The sequence below is a fragment of the Pholcus phalangioides genome, unplaced genomic scaffold (genome assembly GCF_987345545.1).
Source record: "Pholcus phalangioides strain wild (caught in Gottingen) unplaced genomic scaffold, Ppha-v1.0 ptg000007l_1, whole genome shotgun sequence".
Classification (NCBI taxonomy): Eukaryota; Metazoa; Arthropoda; class Arachnida; order Araneae; family Pholcidae; genus Pholcus; species Pholcus phalangioides.
The window spans coordinates 58,763,570-58,785,323 of NW_028301600.1; the positions used below are offsets into that span (position 1 = coordinate 58,763,570).

A 21,754-nucleotide genomic window follows, 5' to 3' on the forward strand; every position below is an offset into this window, starting at 1 on the left:
GATTTGATGTTGAAGAGAATTAGATATTTTGTTGGAACTGGGTAAAATAATCATTGGATGCACATCCAATACATCATGGAGGATGCACCATAAGACATTCAAGATCTCCCCAAGGTTTTCACTGAACCTTTGAAAAGCATTTTTAACCAAGTTTTAGTGAGTTTTTATCAAAATTTCGTGATGAATAGTAAACCAAAGTTTAACAACATACCAAATTTGTGAACATCACATCTCCATTACCTCTAATTTATTTATTTATTTATTTTTTGTGCTCTTAGTGAGGATAGGGCAGAGCAACATTTTCAATAATATAGAAACTACTCATCAGGCAGAGAAAACGGTGGCATAAGTGCGTTGTCAGTGTACGCGGTACAACATCCAGATACAAACTTCGACAACTATCAACCCAAGCCTGTGAATTCAAGATAGAGAAAAACAGCTCAAGTACTGTAAACTATGAATTTAGTGTGAAAAAAAAAAGAGCACTGGGTCTTTTGCCTTACTAAACCTAGGATGAAGGATTGCTTTAACTGGTTAACATCATATGGAATGCAAAACAGCACTAAAAAGTACAACAGTTTATAAAGAATAAGAAATCAAGATTCCATAATTGTACTCATTTTTTTTCCTTGTATGTGTCAAACAATCAGAAGAGTTACGTCAGATTCAATTCTACTAAATGTTACAGAAATGTTTAGATTTAAATGGTGTAACACAGCATTGTCTCGGGTGTCTACCAAAGTTCAATTTTTATGATAGCAAAAATTATACAATTATAACACATTTAAACTCCATCTCTGCCTCACACAACTATTTTGAAAAGTTTTTCATTCTAATTTCTAAACCATAGGGAATAATGTATTAAAACAAAGAATATGTTATGTGAAGTGAGCCATTATTTTGTGAAATTTATTCACCATTAGTGCATTTATAAGTATTTGAGATGAATGTAGACATGCAAAATAATGGAAGTGTTCTAGAATGCGAGGTATTTAAAAAAGTCTGCATTAGGCACTTGCTATGATTTCTAAAAATTTTTTTAACAAAACATTAAATTTCCCTTTGGGCTAAATGGAAGATCCACACAAATTCTTACTTTATAATTATACAAAACATAGGTGGGATGTTCAGAAATTTATGTGATACCTACTTTATAAGTTAGATACATGACGAATAATTTTCAAACTTTTTGATAATCACTGTATAGGCAATGTATAGTACAATGTATGTTGAATGCACAATCACATACACAAAACTTATTTGCTAGTACTGTATTGTTTTCAAATTTGGGACAAAAAAGAAATATTTAAAACGTAGCTATGAAAATATATATCTAATATTACTTCAGCTATATATACAGACAATAGCACACCACTATAATAAAGACTGCTCACAGTGAAAAAAAAAAGATTAATTACATCTTTGGGGAAAAAAAAGTAAAATTACACATTTTAATGACAAAGAAACGTTCTAATTTTTTTCATTAAAAAAAAATCAAACGTGTATGTACAAGAGATTATAAAATTTATGAAATAAAATAAAAACAAATTATGGCACCTTTACACTATCACGATTGAGCAAACAAATATTCATAAATTTGATGGGCCAGTTTTTTTATTCTCCCATACAGCAAATAACTGAAAATATGATATCTATACTTATTTGAAAGCTACTATATTATAGCACTGACCAAAGTAATGAATAAGTTAGAAATTGAAAAACACCAATTGCAAACACTTTAGAAAATATACTACTTTATTCATCATGCTCAGAAGTGAGTGATTTTTAAAAAAATTAGAGTAACTTGATACTCTATGGCAGCGATTTTCAACTTTTTACATCTTATGGCAATACTAAAATTGTTGCTGAAATTCTGTGACACCTACAAATATGTTACAGATACAAACTGCTATGTATTATTATGTGAATGATCAGATCAATATTTTATATTTTTTATTATCATTACATATTTATCGTTGTGTGTATCTTTATCTCATGTGTCTGAAAACACATAACTTTAAATAAAATCATCAATATAATCACAGTAAAAGACAAGACACTCGCACTGAATAGTTACAGTTACTGTCATTTTTTAATTTTTTGGAGGCACATCAATACGTAGCACACCAGTTGAAAACTGCAGCTCTATTGGAGTTTGTCTGAGGTTGAATATGACCAGATTATTTTTCTTTAATTGTGTCTCACTTTTAAATCATTTCATTTGATGCATTTGTTGTTAATGTTACAAATATTTCTTTGGAGATATTTTTCAAGATATTTAAATGTTAATAAAAAGAGAGAGCACCAAATTCCAACAACACTCAGATTTTTTTCTATTCATTTTGGCACAATAATTTCTTCTTTAGAGCATGTAGCATCATCAAGCAGGATGAAAAATATACTTCATTTAACAACTGTCTCCTGGATCAATAAGTAGATCCCACAATTAGATGGCAAAATATTTTGATATCTTATAATCTAATGCAAAGGTTCTAATTTATTTGTCCTATATCACCTACTTATTAAATTTATTTTTATACAGTGGGTCCCTTTTGAGTGAGCCATATATATTATACCTTTAGATATATTACTAGCACCTCTAAGAGGTAATACTATTTACTTTTAAAAACACAAATCTTATGAATGAAAAGCGTTAACATTGCTTTTGAAATTGTTGAACTTGAGATAGGGTTATCATATTCTAAAATCCAAAAATAAGGACACCTATAAGGCATATGCTACTTGTGTCTGTCTGTAACAGGTAACAAAATCAAACACTCAATGACTGAATTTGCCATACAAGACTACAAATACAATTTTCAAGTGCTGCTATCAGGTTGGTTTTGTTTCTTTTTTAAGAAGATACTTACAAAATGCAGAGGATTTCATAATGAAATAGGCATTAATGGCTTATATTGCAGTGGGCAGTGGTTCACAAACTTTCTACACCTGCTGCTCTCTGACTCAGTGGATATTTAATTATGGCATCCTCATGAAAGTGATAATATTGTATTTCACTGGGTAAACTCTGACTCATTGTAACAACTGAGTACACAGAGGTAGCTCTATGGGGAGCTGCTCTTAGAGGGGCACCAAATTCAGGGTTAGGAAAGAAAATAATTGACAGAAAAAAATTGGAAAAAATGTTTTGTCCGTAAAATTTTTAAATTATGAATGTATTGAACAGAATAATTTCAGTTACTTTTGCAGTGCACAATGATTATCAAGTATATTAACCTCTTTACGATCAGAGATGTAATTTTGCATCCAAACGCCAGAGGAATAAATTCGTTCACACTGACTATTTCTTCAATCTCTTTTTTTCCTCAACGTGAAACTTATTGCAACCCTATGAAATATAGTTGTGTGTGTAGTTCCCCCTCTCCATTCTCCTCAGCTTTTTCCTCCTCCTCGTTCTCCACTGCATTCCCCCCGCAATTTACCATCTTTGTAGGAATGTGTGAACAAGTGAGCAGCACTTTTGCCATTCAAAAAACCTTTTTTTATCTTTCTATACTCCTGTGTTTAGTGATTTCCCCCCCCCCCACACACACACACATAAAAAAAAAAATGTGTCTTTCTCAGAACTAATCCTTCTAGTACATACCGTACATGAAAGTAAGAAAAAGAATGAATAAAAACATACAAAACAAGTTTGTAGGTGAGGCCAAAAAAAAGCAAGAGGCACTGTACTAATAATTCCTTATCTAATCATCTACTTTCTGTACTGTTCCTCCTCACCTTTGTTTCTTGTTTTCATTTCTTTTCCCTTCTTCCTTTTTTAACATGCAGACCAGATCACCAGGCCACCACATTTATTGCTTATACTTCTAATGCAGATCATTCAAATTTATCGCCAGCTTCTTGTACGGGAAGTGGTTAAACAAAACAAAGCAATGTTTATGATACTCAGCAAATTTGAAACAAAGATCAAAAGATGACTCATCGAAGTGAGAAAGGAACAGGGTGTCAAATATTCATTGGTAATTTCAAATTAAATACAATAGATTTCAAAATGAAGTAGTTTGCATATTTATAGACGCATCGCCAGAAAACCTACATTTTCAAAAAGTAATAAAGGCAAAAAATGTGGTAAAATCCTGTAAGATAAATGTCACTCTACCAATAGCCCTTTTCTCATAAGGCACGGAAGCCAGCAATGTAAATGTAACTACAAATTCCAGTAAAGCCATCAGCATTCATGCAAGAAATTAGCTTGTCTACAATACATTTCCAGAAATTTCTGTATTTTCCTGCATATAATCTGCAGATTATGCACACTAAAACCTAGTATATGCACTGGAAATTAATAAAAAATATAAGAAAGGGTTTGACTGAAAATTTTAATGAAACACTAGCAGACCATTACCTATGCTAAAAATATGTTATAAAAGATCTTGGCTGACCAGAAGTGACCCGGGGGGTCGAGTGGAAGAACCCCTGGCATGTTGTACAGAACACTTAAAATTATATGAACATTAAAAATTCTGATAATATTCAGGATTTTACTTGGCTTTGCTTGTTTTTTATATTTACTTCACACATGACAAAAGTTAATTTTGTCATGTTTAAAGTGTTATCAGTTTAAAGTTCATTTCAGATGACACATCCATGTCAGAATCCATATTTGAGAACTCAAAATAATTAAACTTAAGGTTGGTGTGCCAGAAATTTGGCTACTTGGAGGCACATCTTCTGTTATTAAGCATAAAATAATGAGCATAATAGCAAGAGAATGATTTGTGTGTTCTAATTGTGCTAGTATGAATTCAAGAATTTTTTATTAAAAATTGAGTAACATATTAAGCTAAATTTTTAAAGCATCTATTTACACTAGTTTATTACCCATTGGTTTTATCTACAGGGACCTGTAAAATGACCCAACCATACACTTATATATATACATATGCTATGTATAATACCCATTAAGAAAATTTTTTGTCAATGTCTTTTTCTGAAGCTAAGAAGTGATTATATCTAATAAATTTGCAGAACTATTTTGTAAAAGTTAAGATAAAACTTGTAAAAAAAACAAGAAATTAAGAACTATCACCAAACGCAGATCCAGAGGAGAGCGATGGGGGGGGGACGATTGCCCCTCCCAAGAGCCGAACAATATAAGGGAAAATTTGTCTGCCCTGTAAAATATGGGATGACGAAACTCACTCATACAATTCGCTCCTCCTGTCACATTGTCCTGGATCTGTGCCTGTCCATGACCAATTGAAGTTACATTTTATATGGGTTTATTTTTCATAGCTTTTCTTTCCTTCTACGGGCTTTGTTAAAATATCTTGTGAAGGTAAGTACATTAGTTTTTTTAAATGTGCCTTAGTACCGCAATTTCCCATAACAAAGCCATGGCTTACATAAGTTTGAAAGTGAATTTTTATTTCTTGTGGTTAACTCAAGGCAGTGGCTTATTCAATATTCTTTTTTTCTGACATTCTGACAGAAATTCTAATGAAAACGTTTTTATAAACATTTTTTCCATGTATTTCTTTAATCACAGTAATGTTTTTACTATAGCAATATATAGTAATGTTTTCATTTAACTTCATTTGCTATTAGTTTGTTTTTTTTTGGCTCTCAGATTTTTTTTGTCCTCAAAGTCTTTTGGCTTCTGCAGTGGCTTATATAAAGCTACAGCATTTCTACAAAAAAACTTTGTTCATCTTGTGTAATTTTCCTGAGAGTAGCCTTTGCAACCTAGTAGCTTATTTACCAGAAATTACAGTAATTGTTGAAGGAGGAAAATTGTTATTTTTACAGTTTTCAATAATGTGCACTATATCATTGTGCCATAATATGGTATATAGGCTAATAAATTGCTAATCACTTTATAAAATACTTTTATAATACCTAGATATTAATAGCAAAGAAAAATCGATTTTTTTCTATAAATAGACATTCATTTTTTTAGAGGATTCAGTTATTTTTATCATTTATTCTTTTTCCATTCTGCATTCACTGGTTCTAAAAGAATCATAAACTAATTTAAACAACAACAAAAAAAAAACTAAAACAACATACATTCATTTAAAACCAGCATAATTTACCTAAAAACATGAAAGATCAGGGTTGAAAATATACACACATTTTAATCTCAAATTTGTATATGGTTTGAATAAATGGTCCCTGTTAAGTGGGAATCATCGATTACCAAAATTAAACTGATCAGTCGTTCATGAATGGATACAAAAGACTGGCCCATGAGATATTAAAGCATAGGATAGAAACAACTTTTTTTGCATTTAGTTTGTTTGGAGGCAACCAATCCTTCAGGATAAAACTCCACAAGTTTTATAAAGGCTGGGAAGGATGGCATGTATGATTACAAATACAAAATATCACATGTCAATATAACATAATATATTTTGGAAGGGATATGGGCATGTTACGACACATTGTTCCCTTAAAATTAAAAGTTGAAAATGATCTGATTTTGTACAAAATGCTACATATACAGGTACCTAAGCACAACAAAATTCTATGAAAAATGCAGTAGACATAGAAATCTATAGCAAAACGTGGTGCTCAAGGCATAGAAAATTGTCATGCACAATAACAACTCTGTTCTAAAAACCTATGTGTTTGGGTGAAAAAGTAGTATATTTACAACTGTACAATTATGAGTCGAACAAAATAATAATAAAAATAGGCACACTCAGTCCTTCTTCTTATTTTGCCCATTGCAATTTGAGCGCTGTTGAAATGTTGGAAGGCAAATAATCATCTCCTCAGCAGGCAGATCCCATATTATTGTAGCATGGAAAGCCATGTTGGCAAAGCAGATGACATATTCACATAAGGCAAACCAACTGAAAGCTACAGAAAAAAAAATTATAATTTGAAACATTTTCAATAACATCACGTTTTTTTAGTGATTGTCAGTAAATTGTTATTCCTTTATATCATACTATGAATACATATTAGCACTTCATTTGAAAACATACAATTTGCTAGTAAAATATAAAAAGTAGAATGTGTCAAACCCAATGAGCTACAAACAGGCATAAACTGTATTTTTGACTTGTTGATATGATGAAGATTAACATGTTTAGCTTGATTGGTCATTCCCTACATTGCAATTATACCAAGTTTAACCCTGTGTATGGCAGTAGGACATACTGTATATGTCACACTTTTTAAAATCACTTCTCATATTTCTAAAGTCAATACTGAGGTATTTTTAACTCATTTTTTTAATAAAGACGATGTAGAGACCCTCTACATCTTCTTTATTGTATAAATATATTCATAATTATCATAATTTAACCATTATTAATTATAGTTAAAATAATGAATTCTGGTGTGAGGAATTGTTGGGCCAGTCCCAAGCTAACCCAAGGTTTTATATGACAAATTTTAATAAAAAATGAGCACGGCTTGAAAACAGCACCCTTTGTATATTGAAGTGTTATGTCAGAATTTAATTTGCTTTTTGCATTTATTGCTTAGCAACTTAGTTCCAGAAAATTACCTGTTTTGATGACCAGTAACTGGCAAAACCACATGATCTAAATCTGTAAAATGATTATCTGAGCAGAATTAATCCGTCAAAAGGGTTTGGATGACTAGTGAGCAAATTTCAGGCATGACTGCCCATATAAAAAAAATTTAAAATTTTAATTTGTAACTTTTAGGTTTTTTTTTGATAATTTAATGCCTATTATCCTATCAGCAGGAATGCATCGAAATTGTATACAACTTGATATGAATGGTGTTATTCAACCTCTGGAAACAGATTTCTTCGGAACAGTTTCTTCACAAATTTTAATGAAAATATATTTCCCTAATACTATGCAAATGATTAGCAAAATTCTGGAAACAGTTTCTTTACTGATGATCAGTAAGTCAGGCATAGAGCATGGTCAAGAAATTCTCTAATATTGTTGATTGCAAAAAGGTGAAATAATGTAGCAGCTAAGATCAATTATATTAATGCTATGTGAATATTAATGATTAAGTTGGCAATTTATAGTCATTTAACGGATATCCAGTATAGATTAATTGGATAATTCGAGTTTTGGATAATTCAAACTTTTTTGCTGATCCCTTGAGCTTTAAATTAATCAAGTTTGACTGTGGACATCAGTATGTATATTCTTTCACCAACTTCAATTAGACAAAGGGAAGGAAAAAAGATCAATTTCAAATTCAGGCCCCCCCCCCCATTTTATAATGTGAACAAAGGCTAGTTATCAGTGGTGGCTCTTCACAAAAAATTTTTTGAGGGAGTCAAAAATGTATATTTTATCATAATAAGGGCAGAGCCTGATTTCCACATAGGCAAGTGTGGCTTTTGTTCCATGCCTCATGATTTTGTGGTCCCAAAATTCCAAGTATATATAATCTCTGACCAATCAAGCAAATTTTACCATAGTTGCAGGGGCATCTAATTTCTGCTTTGTCCAGTGTCTGTCACATCCAAATTGGGTCTAGACATTGGCATGAAGTTATTGGAAATATTGGGAGGGCTAAAACACAATATTTCTATAGGCATGATGAAGATGGTGACAAATGTTGGGGGCTTGGGCCTACATGCCCAATACAAGTTTATGCTTTATGGTCCTGGATATGGTAATCTACTGTTTTTGTCCATCAAGTTATTATTATTTTTTACATTATCTGTACATCTATGCTGTGCAAAAATAATAATGCTCTATCAACACAACATTAATGTAAATAATTTATAGACAGATAGAAGTATCAGAATATGTGGGAATTTTTTCCTGGGCTCCAGAAGTAACCTGTGCAACCAACCATATCCCCTTTCTCCCTCTCATATTTTAACTACCAAGATTCCCTCTTTAGGTGCTTGACCCTCGTATACCATTCTGCATATAGGGTGAACACATGACCTGTATTTTATAGGACACATTTTTTTTTTAATATTAGCGCTTTCAAAAATATTTCAAATAAAATTAATAATTTTATCAAATTCATTGGAAAAAATTAATTCAATTTCATCAAGTTAGTATCAATTCCATTTAAAGAGATTAATGACTCAAAATTTTCCAGGAAGGCATGCACCTCTTCAGAAGCTGCCTATGGGTGGAGATATGGGGGAAGGGGAAATGCCCTCTAAGCATCAATGACGGAGCTGACTGATTTAATGTATATGCACATATATGAATTGGCATCATCATCATCATGCCCCCCACCAGCCTTTCATGTCTATCTTCGGGCGAGGTAGCCCAGGTTGATAAGATACTCGCCTGAAGTACCAAAGGATGTTTAGAGGTGTCGCGAGTTTGATACCCGGTTCGTCCTTGTCAGGAAACTTTCCTGACACAGGGGTACAACAATGAATGAATGCCAGAACTTTGCCACTGGACTTATCCCGTTGCTGAGATCTCTTCCAGCCCAGCTTCGTGGCAGTGTCTGGAACACTTTATTTTGCGGAGAAAAAAAGAGAACAAACAAAAATTTTTACAACATATTTCCCCCGGACAATCGGGTACTGTCCCAATTGACAAATTTTGTGGTGATTACAGATGAAATGGGGTTGGAAGTTGGAGAAAAGTTTCAGGGTTTCGATAAGATGGAGAATGTACGCATATTAGGATAGAAGTATATTTTAAAAGCACTTGGAGGGGGCCCATGCCATCTCATCTGTTATCTTACACTTGCCATATTATATACACAGGATACAAAAAAAAAAACGAAATGAGAATCTTATTGTGAAATATAAAATATCCATCAGAGCGTGCCATCTCTCTTAACACCTTATAATGGTGAGCAGATGGGTTTGATAACTTGTGGACTAGAAGCCAGCATCAGTTTTATTGGATTGAGGTTACTCACTCCGGTGGATTTGATGAAAAAAATACAAAATAGAAATATTGTGTGGGGAATATATAAAACTAGAGATCACCAGTGCCATCTCGCTTAGCACCTTCTTCGGTGAGCAACATGAATATGACAATATGAGTAAGCACGTATGTTGTGGACATGAAATGCATGAAGAACTTGAATAGAGGAAAGAGAAATACACACACACACACACATTTACATACAACTGCCAGGCCGAGTCGTCTCGCTCTAAACCTATTTTGGTGGGCAATGCGGGATTAGTTTAAATGGGGAATAGTCTGGAGAGAGGCTTAGTTAAGGATCAGCTTCGGTCTTGTTGTTTTGGCTTACTCACTCTGGCTGGTTATATTTATATATAAAAAAAGAATATATATATAAAATAAAAACTACATGCAAAATGGTTATGTGAAACCATTCTTGTTCTCCCGCCTAGCACCCCACCTAGAATAGCGGAATGAAGGACACTTGTGGTTATCACATTTACATCATTGTAATGGGAATACCATAAAAATTTTTGTTTGGGTCCCGTTTATACATGCTATATCTTGTACATGTAATAGTTATGTAACAGGGGTACAACAGAAATGGCGACATGACCACATTGCTACCTCAGGGAGTCCCTCATCAAGGGGTTAGTGCACCAACCTCTCAATGAATATGAAAACAAGCCTGCCATTTGGAATCTGCAATAAATTGTAAGGCCCGGTCTAATTAGTGTGCAGAAAATGACTGGTGTGACAAAAATGTTCAATGATTAATGTCTATCTTCACCTATGGAGTTGGCCGTGCTAATTCTCACACACAGAAACTTTCTGCATCTGAAGGATAAGCTATATTCCTGTCAGATGATGTGGGACTGAGATCTCATTCTCCTGCTTGTGGTGTGTATAAAAGGAAAAACAATTTGCTTATTTTGAGTAAATAAAAATATGCAAAATTGTTTAATACATCAAGAAATGAAGTTTACCTAGTTCTTCACAGTAAACTCGATGCTTGTAGAAAAAATATAACATTCCAGTTGATGTAACAGCAATGATTGCACAAAGCAGAAACTTCACTCGAAACGATAAAAGTTCCTGAAAATTACAAAAGCAATACATATTTTACAGAAAACCATAACTCTAAAAACTATTCTTATACACACTGCTCAAGAAAATTAGGGGATGTGAAATATTGTATTAATAAAGGGATAATTTGGTTTCAATATAAAATAGCATATACATCTTGTAAACATAATAATAAAATTTGAATCAAAACTTTGCAAATGCCTAATCATTAAAATAATTGAGTAATCTAAGTGAAGTAATTAAATGCTATGAAACTTCAATATAATGATACTCTGCAGACTAAGAAAAGAAATATATATATTGTTGTAGAGGGATTACAGTTATATCGAGAGGTAGCACAGTTTAACATAAGAGTATAGACATTTCTAAACAAGACTTAAACAAGAAAAAATGATGTTGCAGAGGGATTTATCATTATATCAAGTATCATTGTAGTGAGGTTTTACTGTAATTAATTATCAAAAGTTTTCAAATTACTGAGATTTCTGAATAAACTTTTTTTAATGGGTGAAAGAAATTAGAACAATTACACCATTAAAGAGAGTGATGTTTTTCTCAGCCCAATATATCAAGGAAAGATATTTTTTTTTGGATATTGTGCCAACTTGAACTAGGAAAAGGAAGTCTTCTAATTTCTGCCAGGAATCAGAAGACTGGTCTTTTTGCAATCCAGGCAAGTGCACTACCATATAAAATGAAAACCTTACACTACAACAATACTTGAAATAACGATAAATCCCTCAATACTTTTTCAAGTCATATTTAAAAAATTTGCCCATATACTCTAATGTTAAACTACTATTTTTTTCTTTCAAACTGAGAACAACTCCGGTTTATTGCCATGGGTAATTTACTACTGACTTAGTATTATACTATAGACTTAACAGCCAGGTATAGCAGAGAAGTGAGATTTTTTTTGGGGGGGGGGAACTGGGAAAAACTATCACACACACACTCTCTCTCCCTACAGTCCTACAAGGAACTAATTGCTGAAGTTATGGGAGGCTTAATGAAATGAGAAAGGGAGGAACGAATGTGAGCTATGCTTTCATTGGAAAAAGCCTCTCTGAGAGAAGAAGGCAGACGTTCAACATGGTACTTACATAACATGAAAATTCAGGCATCTGCCATTTTCACTTCAAAATATGGAAGCCAGATGGCAGTACAATTAAAACATGAAACATGCATAACTGACATCATAAATACGTTAAGGTCATACATACACTCAGGACAGAGGTTCTAGCATGTACCAATTTGTTAGAAGTTCCCAGAGGAATGTTTACTTTATCCTACTGCCCTCAGTAAAATTCCATACACTGTATTGGTTTTTTTTCCCATCATGTGGTTTTGGTAATAATCTTCTTTTTATTTTGAACCTAAAATTTTTTGCTTCCTTCTCCCCCTCAGTTCTGGTCCTGCCTAAAATTGAATGTTCAGAGAGTAAAAAGCTAAGCAGTTCAAGGAGAATATTTTAAGTACCGATGATACTGTTTCATTTTATGTGAGGTAGGTTCCAGCACAAAAGTTTTTGAATGTGCAGCAACATTGCAACTCGGCAAAGCATAAAAGATGCCAAGAAGGTATTAACGAGACTGGAGAAACCAGCAACGTTTGCTTTATGACAAGTCTTCTTCACTTAGTTGCTCAATTGCTCCACCTGGGAGTTTTTCTGAATTTTTATGAGACAAAATGGTTGAAAAATGGTTTTTTCAAGTATTCTTTCGAAGAAATTAAAAGCAACAGTTTTTGAACATTTAGAAATGCACCTCATAATCCAGTGCAATTCTAGAACCTACCAGAAGAACAGTAATTGCATATAAGGTAAGTAAGGGTGGTTTTTGTTTTCATCTTGTGAGATCATTTCAATTAAGAGACTTAATTTGAGACTTTTTAATTGGGTAAATTAAAACATTTATTAACATTTGCTGTTATTTCTCAATTTAATAAAACAATAAACAACAAACAAATAAGCAATAACTGCAAAAGAAGAGCTGCAAAAGAAGAGTGGGAAAAATTATTAGGTCACATTTTTGTATTTTAAGATTCTATATCAATGTCATATCCTATATCAATTAGGTCTATAATATGAGTGCTTGCATACTTCTAAAATTTTTTGGGTCATAAAAATTTGAGCGCTACTCTGCAGAACTGAAGTAATAAATACATTTAGAGAGATATAGATGGCTTTTTTTCTCAGCCAGAGATATCAAGGAAACAGTTATTTTCCAGATATTATGCTGAGGTGAGCTCAGAAAGAAAAGTCATCACGTCTCCACCGGGACTCGAACCCAGGCCCTCTTGCATACCGGGCAAGCATGCCGAGCGGTATGCAAGAGGGCCTGGGTTCGAGTCCCGGCGGAGACGTGATGACTTTTCTTTCCGAGCTCACCTCAGCATAATATCCGGAAAATAACTGTTTCCTTAATAAATACATTTGTTTGCTTTGTTTAGATGTCTCTGTTACAGTGGTACAACCAGCAGAAGAGTTTTCATAATACCCCTCTGTAAAGAGAATGATCCATTTTGATGCGGGAAAAGAGAAGAATTCTCCCAGGTTTCTAGTACGCTGTCGTGGTGAAAATTGGCTTTTGTTGCTAAGTCGTTTCTGCCCTGTCAGTGTTGTTTTGCTCTTGAAACGTAGGCTTTGAATCTCACATAAAAAAAATTTTGTTTTTTTTCTTTTGCAATTTTAATTACTGTAGAGCATCAATTAGGGAGTGAGGGTGTTCAGATAACTGATTTTTTGGATAACCGATCATTTTCACGAAAAAAAATTGCACCAGTGTCATAGTGGCAATTATAAAACAAAGAAACAGTGATATTAAACACAAAACTATATAAAATTTTGTATCATATCTCTTACAAATAACACAGAGAACTGACTAGCCTAGTTTGACAAGTTCAAAATGGCCATTAAAGTAGGCCTACAGCTTAAAAATTTTTTCAAAATTTTCTTCGGAACTTCTACATAGCACAAATTTGAATTTGCTGACTACTTTACCACACACCAACTCCAGTCATATATCGCCATACGACAATTTTCCAACCAGTGGAGTGGGTGGGAAATGAAGGTACCATCTATAGGTGGTCGCCCCAGCCTTGGTAGGTAAAGAGTTTGGTTCTGATGTTCTTGCCCAGATTCAAACCTGTGCAGCTTGACAGTAACCTTCACAGTGGAAGACGAGCATCTTACCACTGTGCCACTCGGGCGCAAAGTTTTTGAAAAAAAAATTTGCTGATTGGAACTCTTTTTGTTAACGGGTGTTTCGGTTGATCGGTATTCAGATAATCGATACTCTACTGTAAATATATATATATATATCATTTATAATTTTATTTATTTTATTAATAATTTTTTTATAATTTCAAATACATTCCCTGTTTGATGAAATATTACAATTCATGCGAAAACTGTAAATATATATTAACCATTATGTACAGTAAAACCTCTCAAATTTTGAAGCAAATGTGTTAAATTTTGAAGAAATTTTCACTAGGAAAGAAAAAAAAATTATTATAACAAAAACTAATAGAAGGAAATTGACTATATGACAAATAACACATATGAAAACTTACCAATTTGGTGGGAACCGTTTGTTTTCCTTTATAGCACACTACACAAGCACTTAGCATGTAGGCAATGGAAGATACCATAAATGTGATGAAAATTTTTTCATGGACAGCTTGAAAAAGATGGAATAATTTTTAAAGAATGGAAATGGATCAAAGAGAAAACATACATATCATTCACTACATTTATTTATAATAAAATTATTAAACATATTACACAAAATTCACAATAAAATTTTTCTCATATTTTTTGAAAATTGATTTAATACATTTATAGTGAGTAGAAGATTCTGCAGTCTTATTTTAAGCAAATCTAACCCATTATTTAATCTATTAGGTGTTTCAAAAGTTAGTCTACAACATAAAAATCCATATTTTACAGAATGATGAACATATGACAATAAAAAGAGCACAAACACTCATGAAATGATGATAAGTTTTTATTTAAAACTAAAAACCTTTATACATTAATAATTCTGATTCATAACTTGTGATGCCAAACAGCGATGGCATCAGCAATATAATATTTTAAACGTACAAGCAACAAGAATCTACTGCCATCGGTTGGGTTTTCTAGTAGAACATACCCTATTAAAAAATAAGAGACTATCTATTTCAGATAAGAAAAACTTAGAGCATGAGTTATCTTCATAAAGGTATGAAAGGGTTAAAATAAAGAGCTTTGAAGTTAATAAAGGCAGGGCCGGTCCTAGAAATTCTGCTGCTTGAGGTGAATAATATTTTTCCGCCCTACGGCTACCTGAATTGCATTTTAAAAAATGTAAGAATAATTTTTTCCCCTTTTTAACGAGAGCATCCTGGTGCTCATTATGCCCCTCCCCTATCCTTGAGCGGTTTACAGAAAATTCACCACCGGAATATTCATAGACAACAATTCACCGCTAGGAAAATTCACCAACAACAGTTTGATGTGTGTCAGAAAGCAAGGGAGTGAGCGAGCGAGCTACTGGGTCCATGAGCGAGTGACTGAGGGAATGAGTGAGCTACTGAGTGAGTGACCAATCTACTGAATCTGTGACTGAGTGAGTGAGCTACTGAGTGGATGAGTGTTCTAGTGAGTAAGTGAGTGAGTGAATGAGCGAGTAAGTGAGTGAGTGAGTAAGCGAGTGAGTGAATGATCTAGTGAGTGAGTGAATGATCTAGTGAGTGAGTGATCCTAAAGATATGGTGGAAAGTTTTAATAACGACTTTGTTAGAAGAAATTTAGATGATACGAAAGAAATTACAAATTGCTGTTGCACAAGAGAATATATTCAATAATTTCATTAACTCTATATTTTACTCAGAATCTTCTAACAAAACGTTAAAAAGAATAGTAACAGAATTAAAACATAATAAAGTAAGTGGATACACGATGTATTAACCCCCTAAAATGTTCAAAATCATCTCCTGTTATCACTTTGATGTTATAAAAAACATTGTTGATCATCAGTAAGCAATGGATTATTTTTTCTTATACAACTTGAAATCATCACCCATGATACCCATGGGTGATGAACTTTCAGAAATTCTGTCTTAGTGCATATCTACATCTACATATATACTGTATATGAAATAACATGTCCTGACTGATTCATCATCGCCGAGCCAAAACCGCTGAAGCTATAAATATCAAATTTTGTGAATAGTTTTGTTTCACGATGTGAAGAATGACTAAGAAAAGTTTTTCCATATTCGACTCCTAAGGGGGTCATGGGGGGGGGGGGTTCAATAACAGAGGGGATCATACGTTGGAATCATGCCGAGCCGAAACCACTGAAGCTATAAATATACCATTAGGTCAATATTGTAATATAGACAATATAATATAGAACAATCAGATTTTTTAATCATTTGTAACACTACTAGGTTAAAACTAACTAATTCACTCACTCCCTCACTCACTAGGTCACTCGCTCAATCACTTACTCACTCACTCACTAGGTCATTCCTCTCTCACTAACTCAGTCACTGAATCATTCACTCCCTTGCTGACTCGCATCGAACTGTTGTTGGTGAATTGCATGGCGATGAACTTTCCTAGCGGCAGGGCCGTCTTAAGAACATCATAGGCCCCCGAGCCAAGTGATTTTTCTGAGGCCCTACCTGGAAAATTCTCGAAAAATTCAACTATTTCTCGTTTTTCTGAGGCCCCTCTTCTCTTGAGGCCTCCGGGCCGTGCCCGGGTGGGCCCATGCGTTAAGACGGCCTTGCCTAACAGTGAATTGCATGTCTGTGAATTTTCCTAGCAGTGAATTTTCCGGACACGTCCTTGAGCTAGGTTTTCCTAAGACTGAGATCTTTGGTGGGACTTCCTCTATAGCAAATTTATAGCGTAAAATAAAACAATGAGGTGTGTTCTGGGCTCCCGTGCTAGAGCCCTGCCAGCCCTACCCTTGTGGGGGGTCATAGGCAGAGATAGACTTGGAAGTCTAGCGGAGGTGCTGTCGGTCGACTCCACCTTTGATGCTGGGGTGGGGGGGCAATGCCCCTCCCCCCGTATCTCTGTCCATGGTGGGGGTCATTGTACTCATTTAAATCATTGAGGATAGATGCTTGATTTCATGCTCAGAGAGAGATATTTACCAATAACTCAGATGAACACCCTATGATTTAATGATTAGCATCATGATTATTTCAGTTAAATCCATATACAAATGCAAGGCCACAACAAACAAAATGCCCAACGAGGCTGAGAAAAAAGATGGCCATAACAAACAAGCCCCTCATCCAGGGCAATGGCTAAAATAGACAATGGTAGATAGAGCTTGGGCAGTGCACGGTATGAAATGAAATAACCCAATTAAAACTGCAATTATAAAACCTTAAAACAATATATATACATGATAAAACATTATACAATGTCCATAACATATATTTATGGTTGTCTTATTGTAAGTATGGATAGCTTCTCGATTTATTCCAACATGTTTATTGTATTTCTTTTAAATACAATAAACATGTCAATTTTTAAACGTGTCAATTGTGTTAGAATTTACTACTCCCAGGGGATAGGCTATTCCATTTATTAACAACCCCATTAGAGAAAAATTCCATGCGATACCATAACCTAGAACTGTCTCTTACCAATCGATACTGGTGTCTCCTTCTAAGAGCAGTTGATTGATGGCATATTAATACATAATGCATGGTCCATCCTATCCATACCGTCAAAAATTTGAACACTTCGATCATATCACCCCAACACCTGCATTCATCCAATGTAAACATATTCAAAAATGAAGTCTCTCTTCATAACTCAAGCCCATTGTACTAACAAGTACATAGATGTCAGAGTTCTTGTACGGATGCTTTTCATCTGGTGGTGGTTATAATCAAAGCTCTTGATTAGTGAATATGCCTCCCAATAGGCTGACAGGGCTTCAAACTCGTGAGTCCCAACCATGAGTTCAATCAGGCACAGTACGGAGACCCATGACCCCTCCCGCAGTAAGGCCCTAAGCTGAGATCTTTGGTGGGCTCCCAGGTCAGACTCTTCGCAGTCCTCCAATATGGATTTGTAGTATGAAAAACAGAATCACATCTGATGAGAATCATCTCAGGTCAACGGGCAGGAGCCCTGCCAGACCCATTCTCCTGTGAGGGGGCCATGTAGGGACCTCAGTACAATAGAAGCTTCCATGATAAAATTTGGCTCAATTATTTATGCCATGAAATAGGTAAATTAAGAGGTAGTGCCTAAATCCTCTTTCATTTTGTTCTGGGACTATGATGTTGTTCGGATGGCAGTAGGGACACACTTTTTTTAGATAAATTTCCAAAAATTGTTTGAGTTCTGTAGCACAGCCTCATTATCATCAAGGGTTCCACAATAAACTTTATGTTGGAAACTCCGATATAGAGTCAAGGCTGAAACTAAAGGAGGGTGGGGGGGGGGGGCAACTGCCCCAGGTGGCAAAACTTAGGGGGGTGGCAATTTCAGGTGGGCACAAAGGACACCGTTACAAAAGTATTGAACTTTAAAGTTGGGGGGGCAGCAAAATAATGTTTGCCCCGAGTGGCAAAAATCCTAGTTACGGCCCTGCATTGAGTACAGATATAGGTATACAGAAATAGGCAGTCAGAACGTTCTGGAACATTACTAAAGAAATTAAATTGAAAAAATGTTGATAAAGAGTGAAAAGATCCTTAACAAAAAAGAGAAGGAACCAAATTTTTTTCAGAAACCAGCTTCTCTAGTGATAGGTGACACTTTTTTGGAAGTGCAAGAAAGGAGGTGTGGTGAGATGAATTAAGCACTGAATAGTATTTCAACACTGAAAAATATTGTATTTACCTCTGCGCTTATTTATCCTTCGCTTCAAAATTATTTTGATGTCCTGTGTAAAAATTTGTGGAAATAATAATAATAAATCTGTCATAAAAATTGCTGCCCCCGGCAATCATACCACCCTAAGCAGCTGCCTCGTTGCTTCATGAAATAGCCCTGAATAAAGGACTGAACATAGTGTATAGAGAGAAATTTGCTTATTTAATTTTTATAATTTATACAAATTTAATAAAATTACCTTACAAATTACTTACACTGCAGTGAAACTTCAACATAATGATATCATATATGGAAAGCTGGCTTTGTGAAGAGATATTGATGTTTTATTAAAGTAAAATTCATTTCTGCCCTCACTGGGATGCAAACCTGGTCTCTCGCATGTTGAACAAGTGCCCTACCTCTAAGCTATATACGGAAGCAGATAGAACATTCTTTCCTTGAAGCATATATATGTATATGCTGAATGACTCAGGCAATGGACAGTGCCAACATTCCACTAATAGCTCACAGATGATACCAAGGCCACCAGATGGCAATATATATGCAGAAAAAGACAACCTCTCCTTTGTTAATATAATATATATAAAATAACATCACATCTCAATGCTGAGCTGAAACTGCTAAAGCTAAAAGTATGAAATTTGATCAATACTTTTATTTCATGACATGAAAGACTCACTCTAAGAAGGTTTTTTTTTTAATTCAACCCCTATGGGGGTTCAAAGATTATACAGAGAAATCACTCAGAGCCGAAACCACTGAAGCTATAAATATGAAAATAGGTAAGTATTTTTATATATTGTAATGTAGAGACTCACTGAGAAGGAATTTTTGAAAATTCAGGGGGGGGGGGGATTCAAAGGTTATATGGAGCAATCGTCACTAAGCCGAAATTGCTGAAACCATAAATATGAAATTTAGTCGGTATTATATTTTATAATGTAGATACTCAGTTGATGGGATTTCTGAAAATTCATCCCCCAAGGGGATCATGAGGGGTTCAAATGCTCTATGGGGAGAAATAATCGCAGAGCAGTTTTCAGAGATCACTAAATCCATGCGAGTGAAGCCATGACTAACAGCTAGTACAATGTATATGGAAAACTGACTGTGTGAGGAGATATTAATGTTTTACACAAATACAAAGAACGCAACAGGCAAATTGCCCATTGAGGTGGCTGAAAAAATTATGCCCATAAAAAATATGGATGTCAAATAACCGAAGTACAGCAACCCAATATAAAAGCATATATCAATAAAAAAATAATAATTAATATATAATACACTTCATGATTATGGTTATCATCAGGGCCCAGATGTTGATGATATTTGCATTTTTTAGCCTTTTTTTCACTTTAAGGGGACTTTTTCATGTTTCTCGGCATCTTTTGGCATTTTTAGGATATTTTTCACTTTTCTAAAAAAATGTTCAGAGTATAAAAGGTGAAAGAAATTAAATAGAAGTGTGTGCTAATAATACATTGACTAATATTATCGAAAATATCATTTATAAAATGCTTGAATCAAATCACTTTTTAAGAAAATTACAACTTCGGTCGTGATAAAAGACAGGAGCGGCTTGTGCAAGGGGTGTGATGCACCCGGGGGACAGGTTGTTAGGGGCGGCATCTTGGACTTTCGTTGGACACAAAAATTTGTAAAAATTTCCAACAGTAAAAATTGACATGACGTCACACTTTTGACATCCTGTTGACAACAAAGGTGTTGAGGTAACTTGAGAAAAAAGACAGGGCCTGGAACAGTATTACCACAAATAAAAATGCACTCTATCACAAGAGGCAAACAGTAATTTTTCCAGAAGTCAAATAACGCAAAGGAAATAATTTGTCTTCTCACTTGCCCGGACCCTTGAAGCATCACAAACGCCTTTGAAATAAATTTCTTTATAAAAATTGCCTTGTTATACATCAACTTTACAAGATAAGTAAGTGTAAGTAATGGTGACCCATCAGTAAGTGCTGTTTTGTGAATTATCTGGTATAATCAAGAATGGTAAAATAACGAGAAAGACAACAACAATTTGCTTTGAAAACGCAACATTCTTCAAAAGCGGGATGTATGGTCAAGCACATTTTCTCGGTGGAGAATTGTGTGCAGCTTTCTCCTAAAAGAAAAATAGGTTTATCCCATGGTGTCCTAGGATACAGCTCTGACAGCCTCCTGCCAAGGTCATCTTTAGGGGTGGCACATAAGGCTTTGCACCCGGACGGAGGGTAAGCCTGCCCCTGATAAAGGAATTCAATTTAAACAAAAAGCAAAGTACACATTACAAAAAGATATCTTTGTCTAAATGTGGGAGCCAAACAGAAGAGAGTATGTTTATAATTTGGCTGCAGTCACAGAGTGAAAAATACAACAACCGATTGCATTGGTATATGAACTTCAGAAGTCTTTCGCCGAAGATAAGAAGCCAGTTAAGCCGTTCATTGGCAAGAAAAGCAAAGGAAAAGAAGTGTTGGATTAAATTAATGCATTAAAAAGAAATTAAAAACATAGCCCACTACTCTCACCTCATGATAGGTGTCTCTTGAGCAGCAACATATTTTTTTTCCTAGAGATAAATTGGAGCACAGAGATGATAACTTGAAAATTTTACTCAAGCGTTTGCACCGAAGCTTGTGTGAACGAGGATTGCTGAATTTTGAATAATGCCCAAAAAGCAGACCATCTAAATTTTTTCTCTTGCAAAAGATAGTTAAAGAATTTGGGAAGGATGTTTTTTCTATTGATGGCCATAGGCATAAAGTTATTGAAAATTTATACGATGCACTGTATAAATGAGGTTTCTACCACGCCGCTGAAACAGCAGGTCAAAGCATCGTATAAATGCAAAATCATATAACTGAAACTTAATTGAAAATGACAGCCCCTTCTATCTTCTTCCGTAAAAATTTCCCTAGGGAAATCGAAATTAAAAAAAAAAAATTATTGCAATTTAAAATCATATTTTATAAAGTTAAAATCAAGAAAAAAATTTTATTACAAA

General features: G+C 34.3%; 1 protein-coding gene across 1 annotated transcript in view; it reads right to left on the reverse strand.

The window, feature by feature from the left end:
- Window positions 1–5,897: 5,897 nt before the first annotated feature.
- The window catches only part of LOC149085553 (post-GPI attachment to proteins factor 2-like), a 38,094-nt gene continuing 22,237 nt past the window's right edge, over window positions 5,898–21,754 (reverse strand). Inside the window, exons 4-6 of the mRNA XM_089233624.1 lie at window positions 14,463–14,569; window positions 10,787–10,895; window positions 5,898–6,828 (exon numbers count right to left, since the gene is read on the reverse strand). Of these exons, the coding sequence (XP_089089750.1) occupies window positions 6,668–6,828; window positions 10,787–10,895; window positions 14,463–14,569 (377 nt within the window). The 3' untranslated portion in view covers window positions 5,898–6,667. The remainder of the gene's footprint in view (window positions 6,829–10,786; window positions 10,896–14,462; window positions 14,570–21,754) is intronic.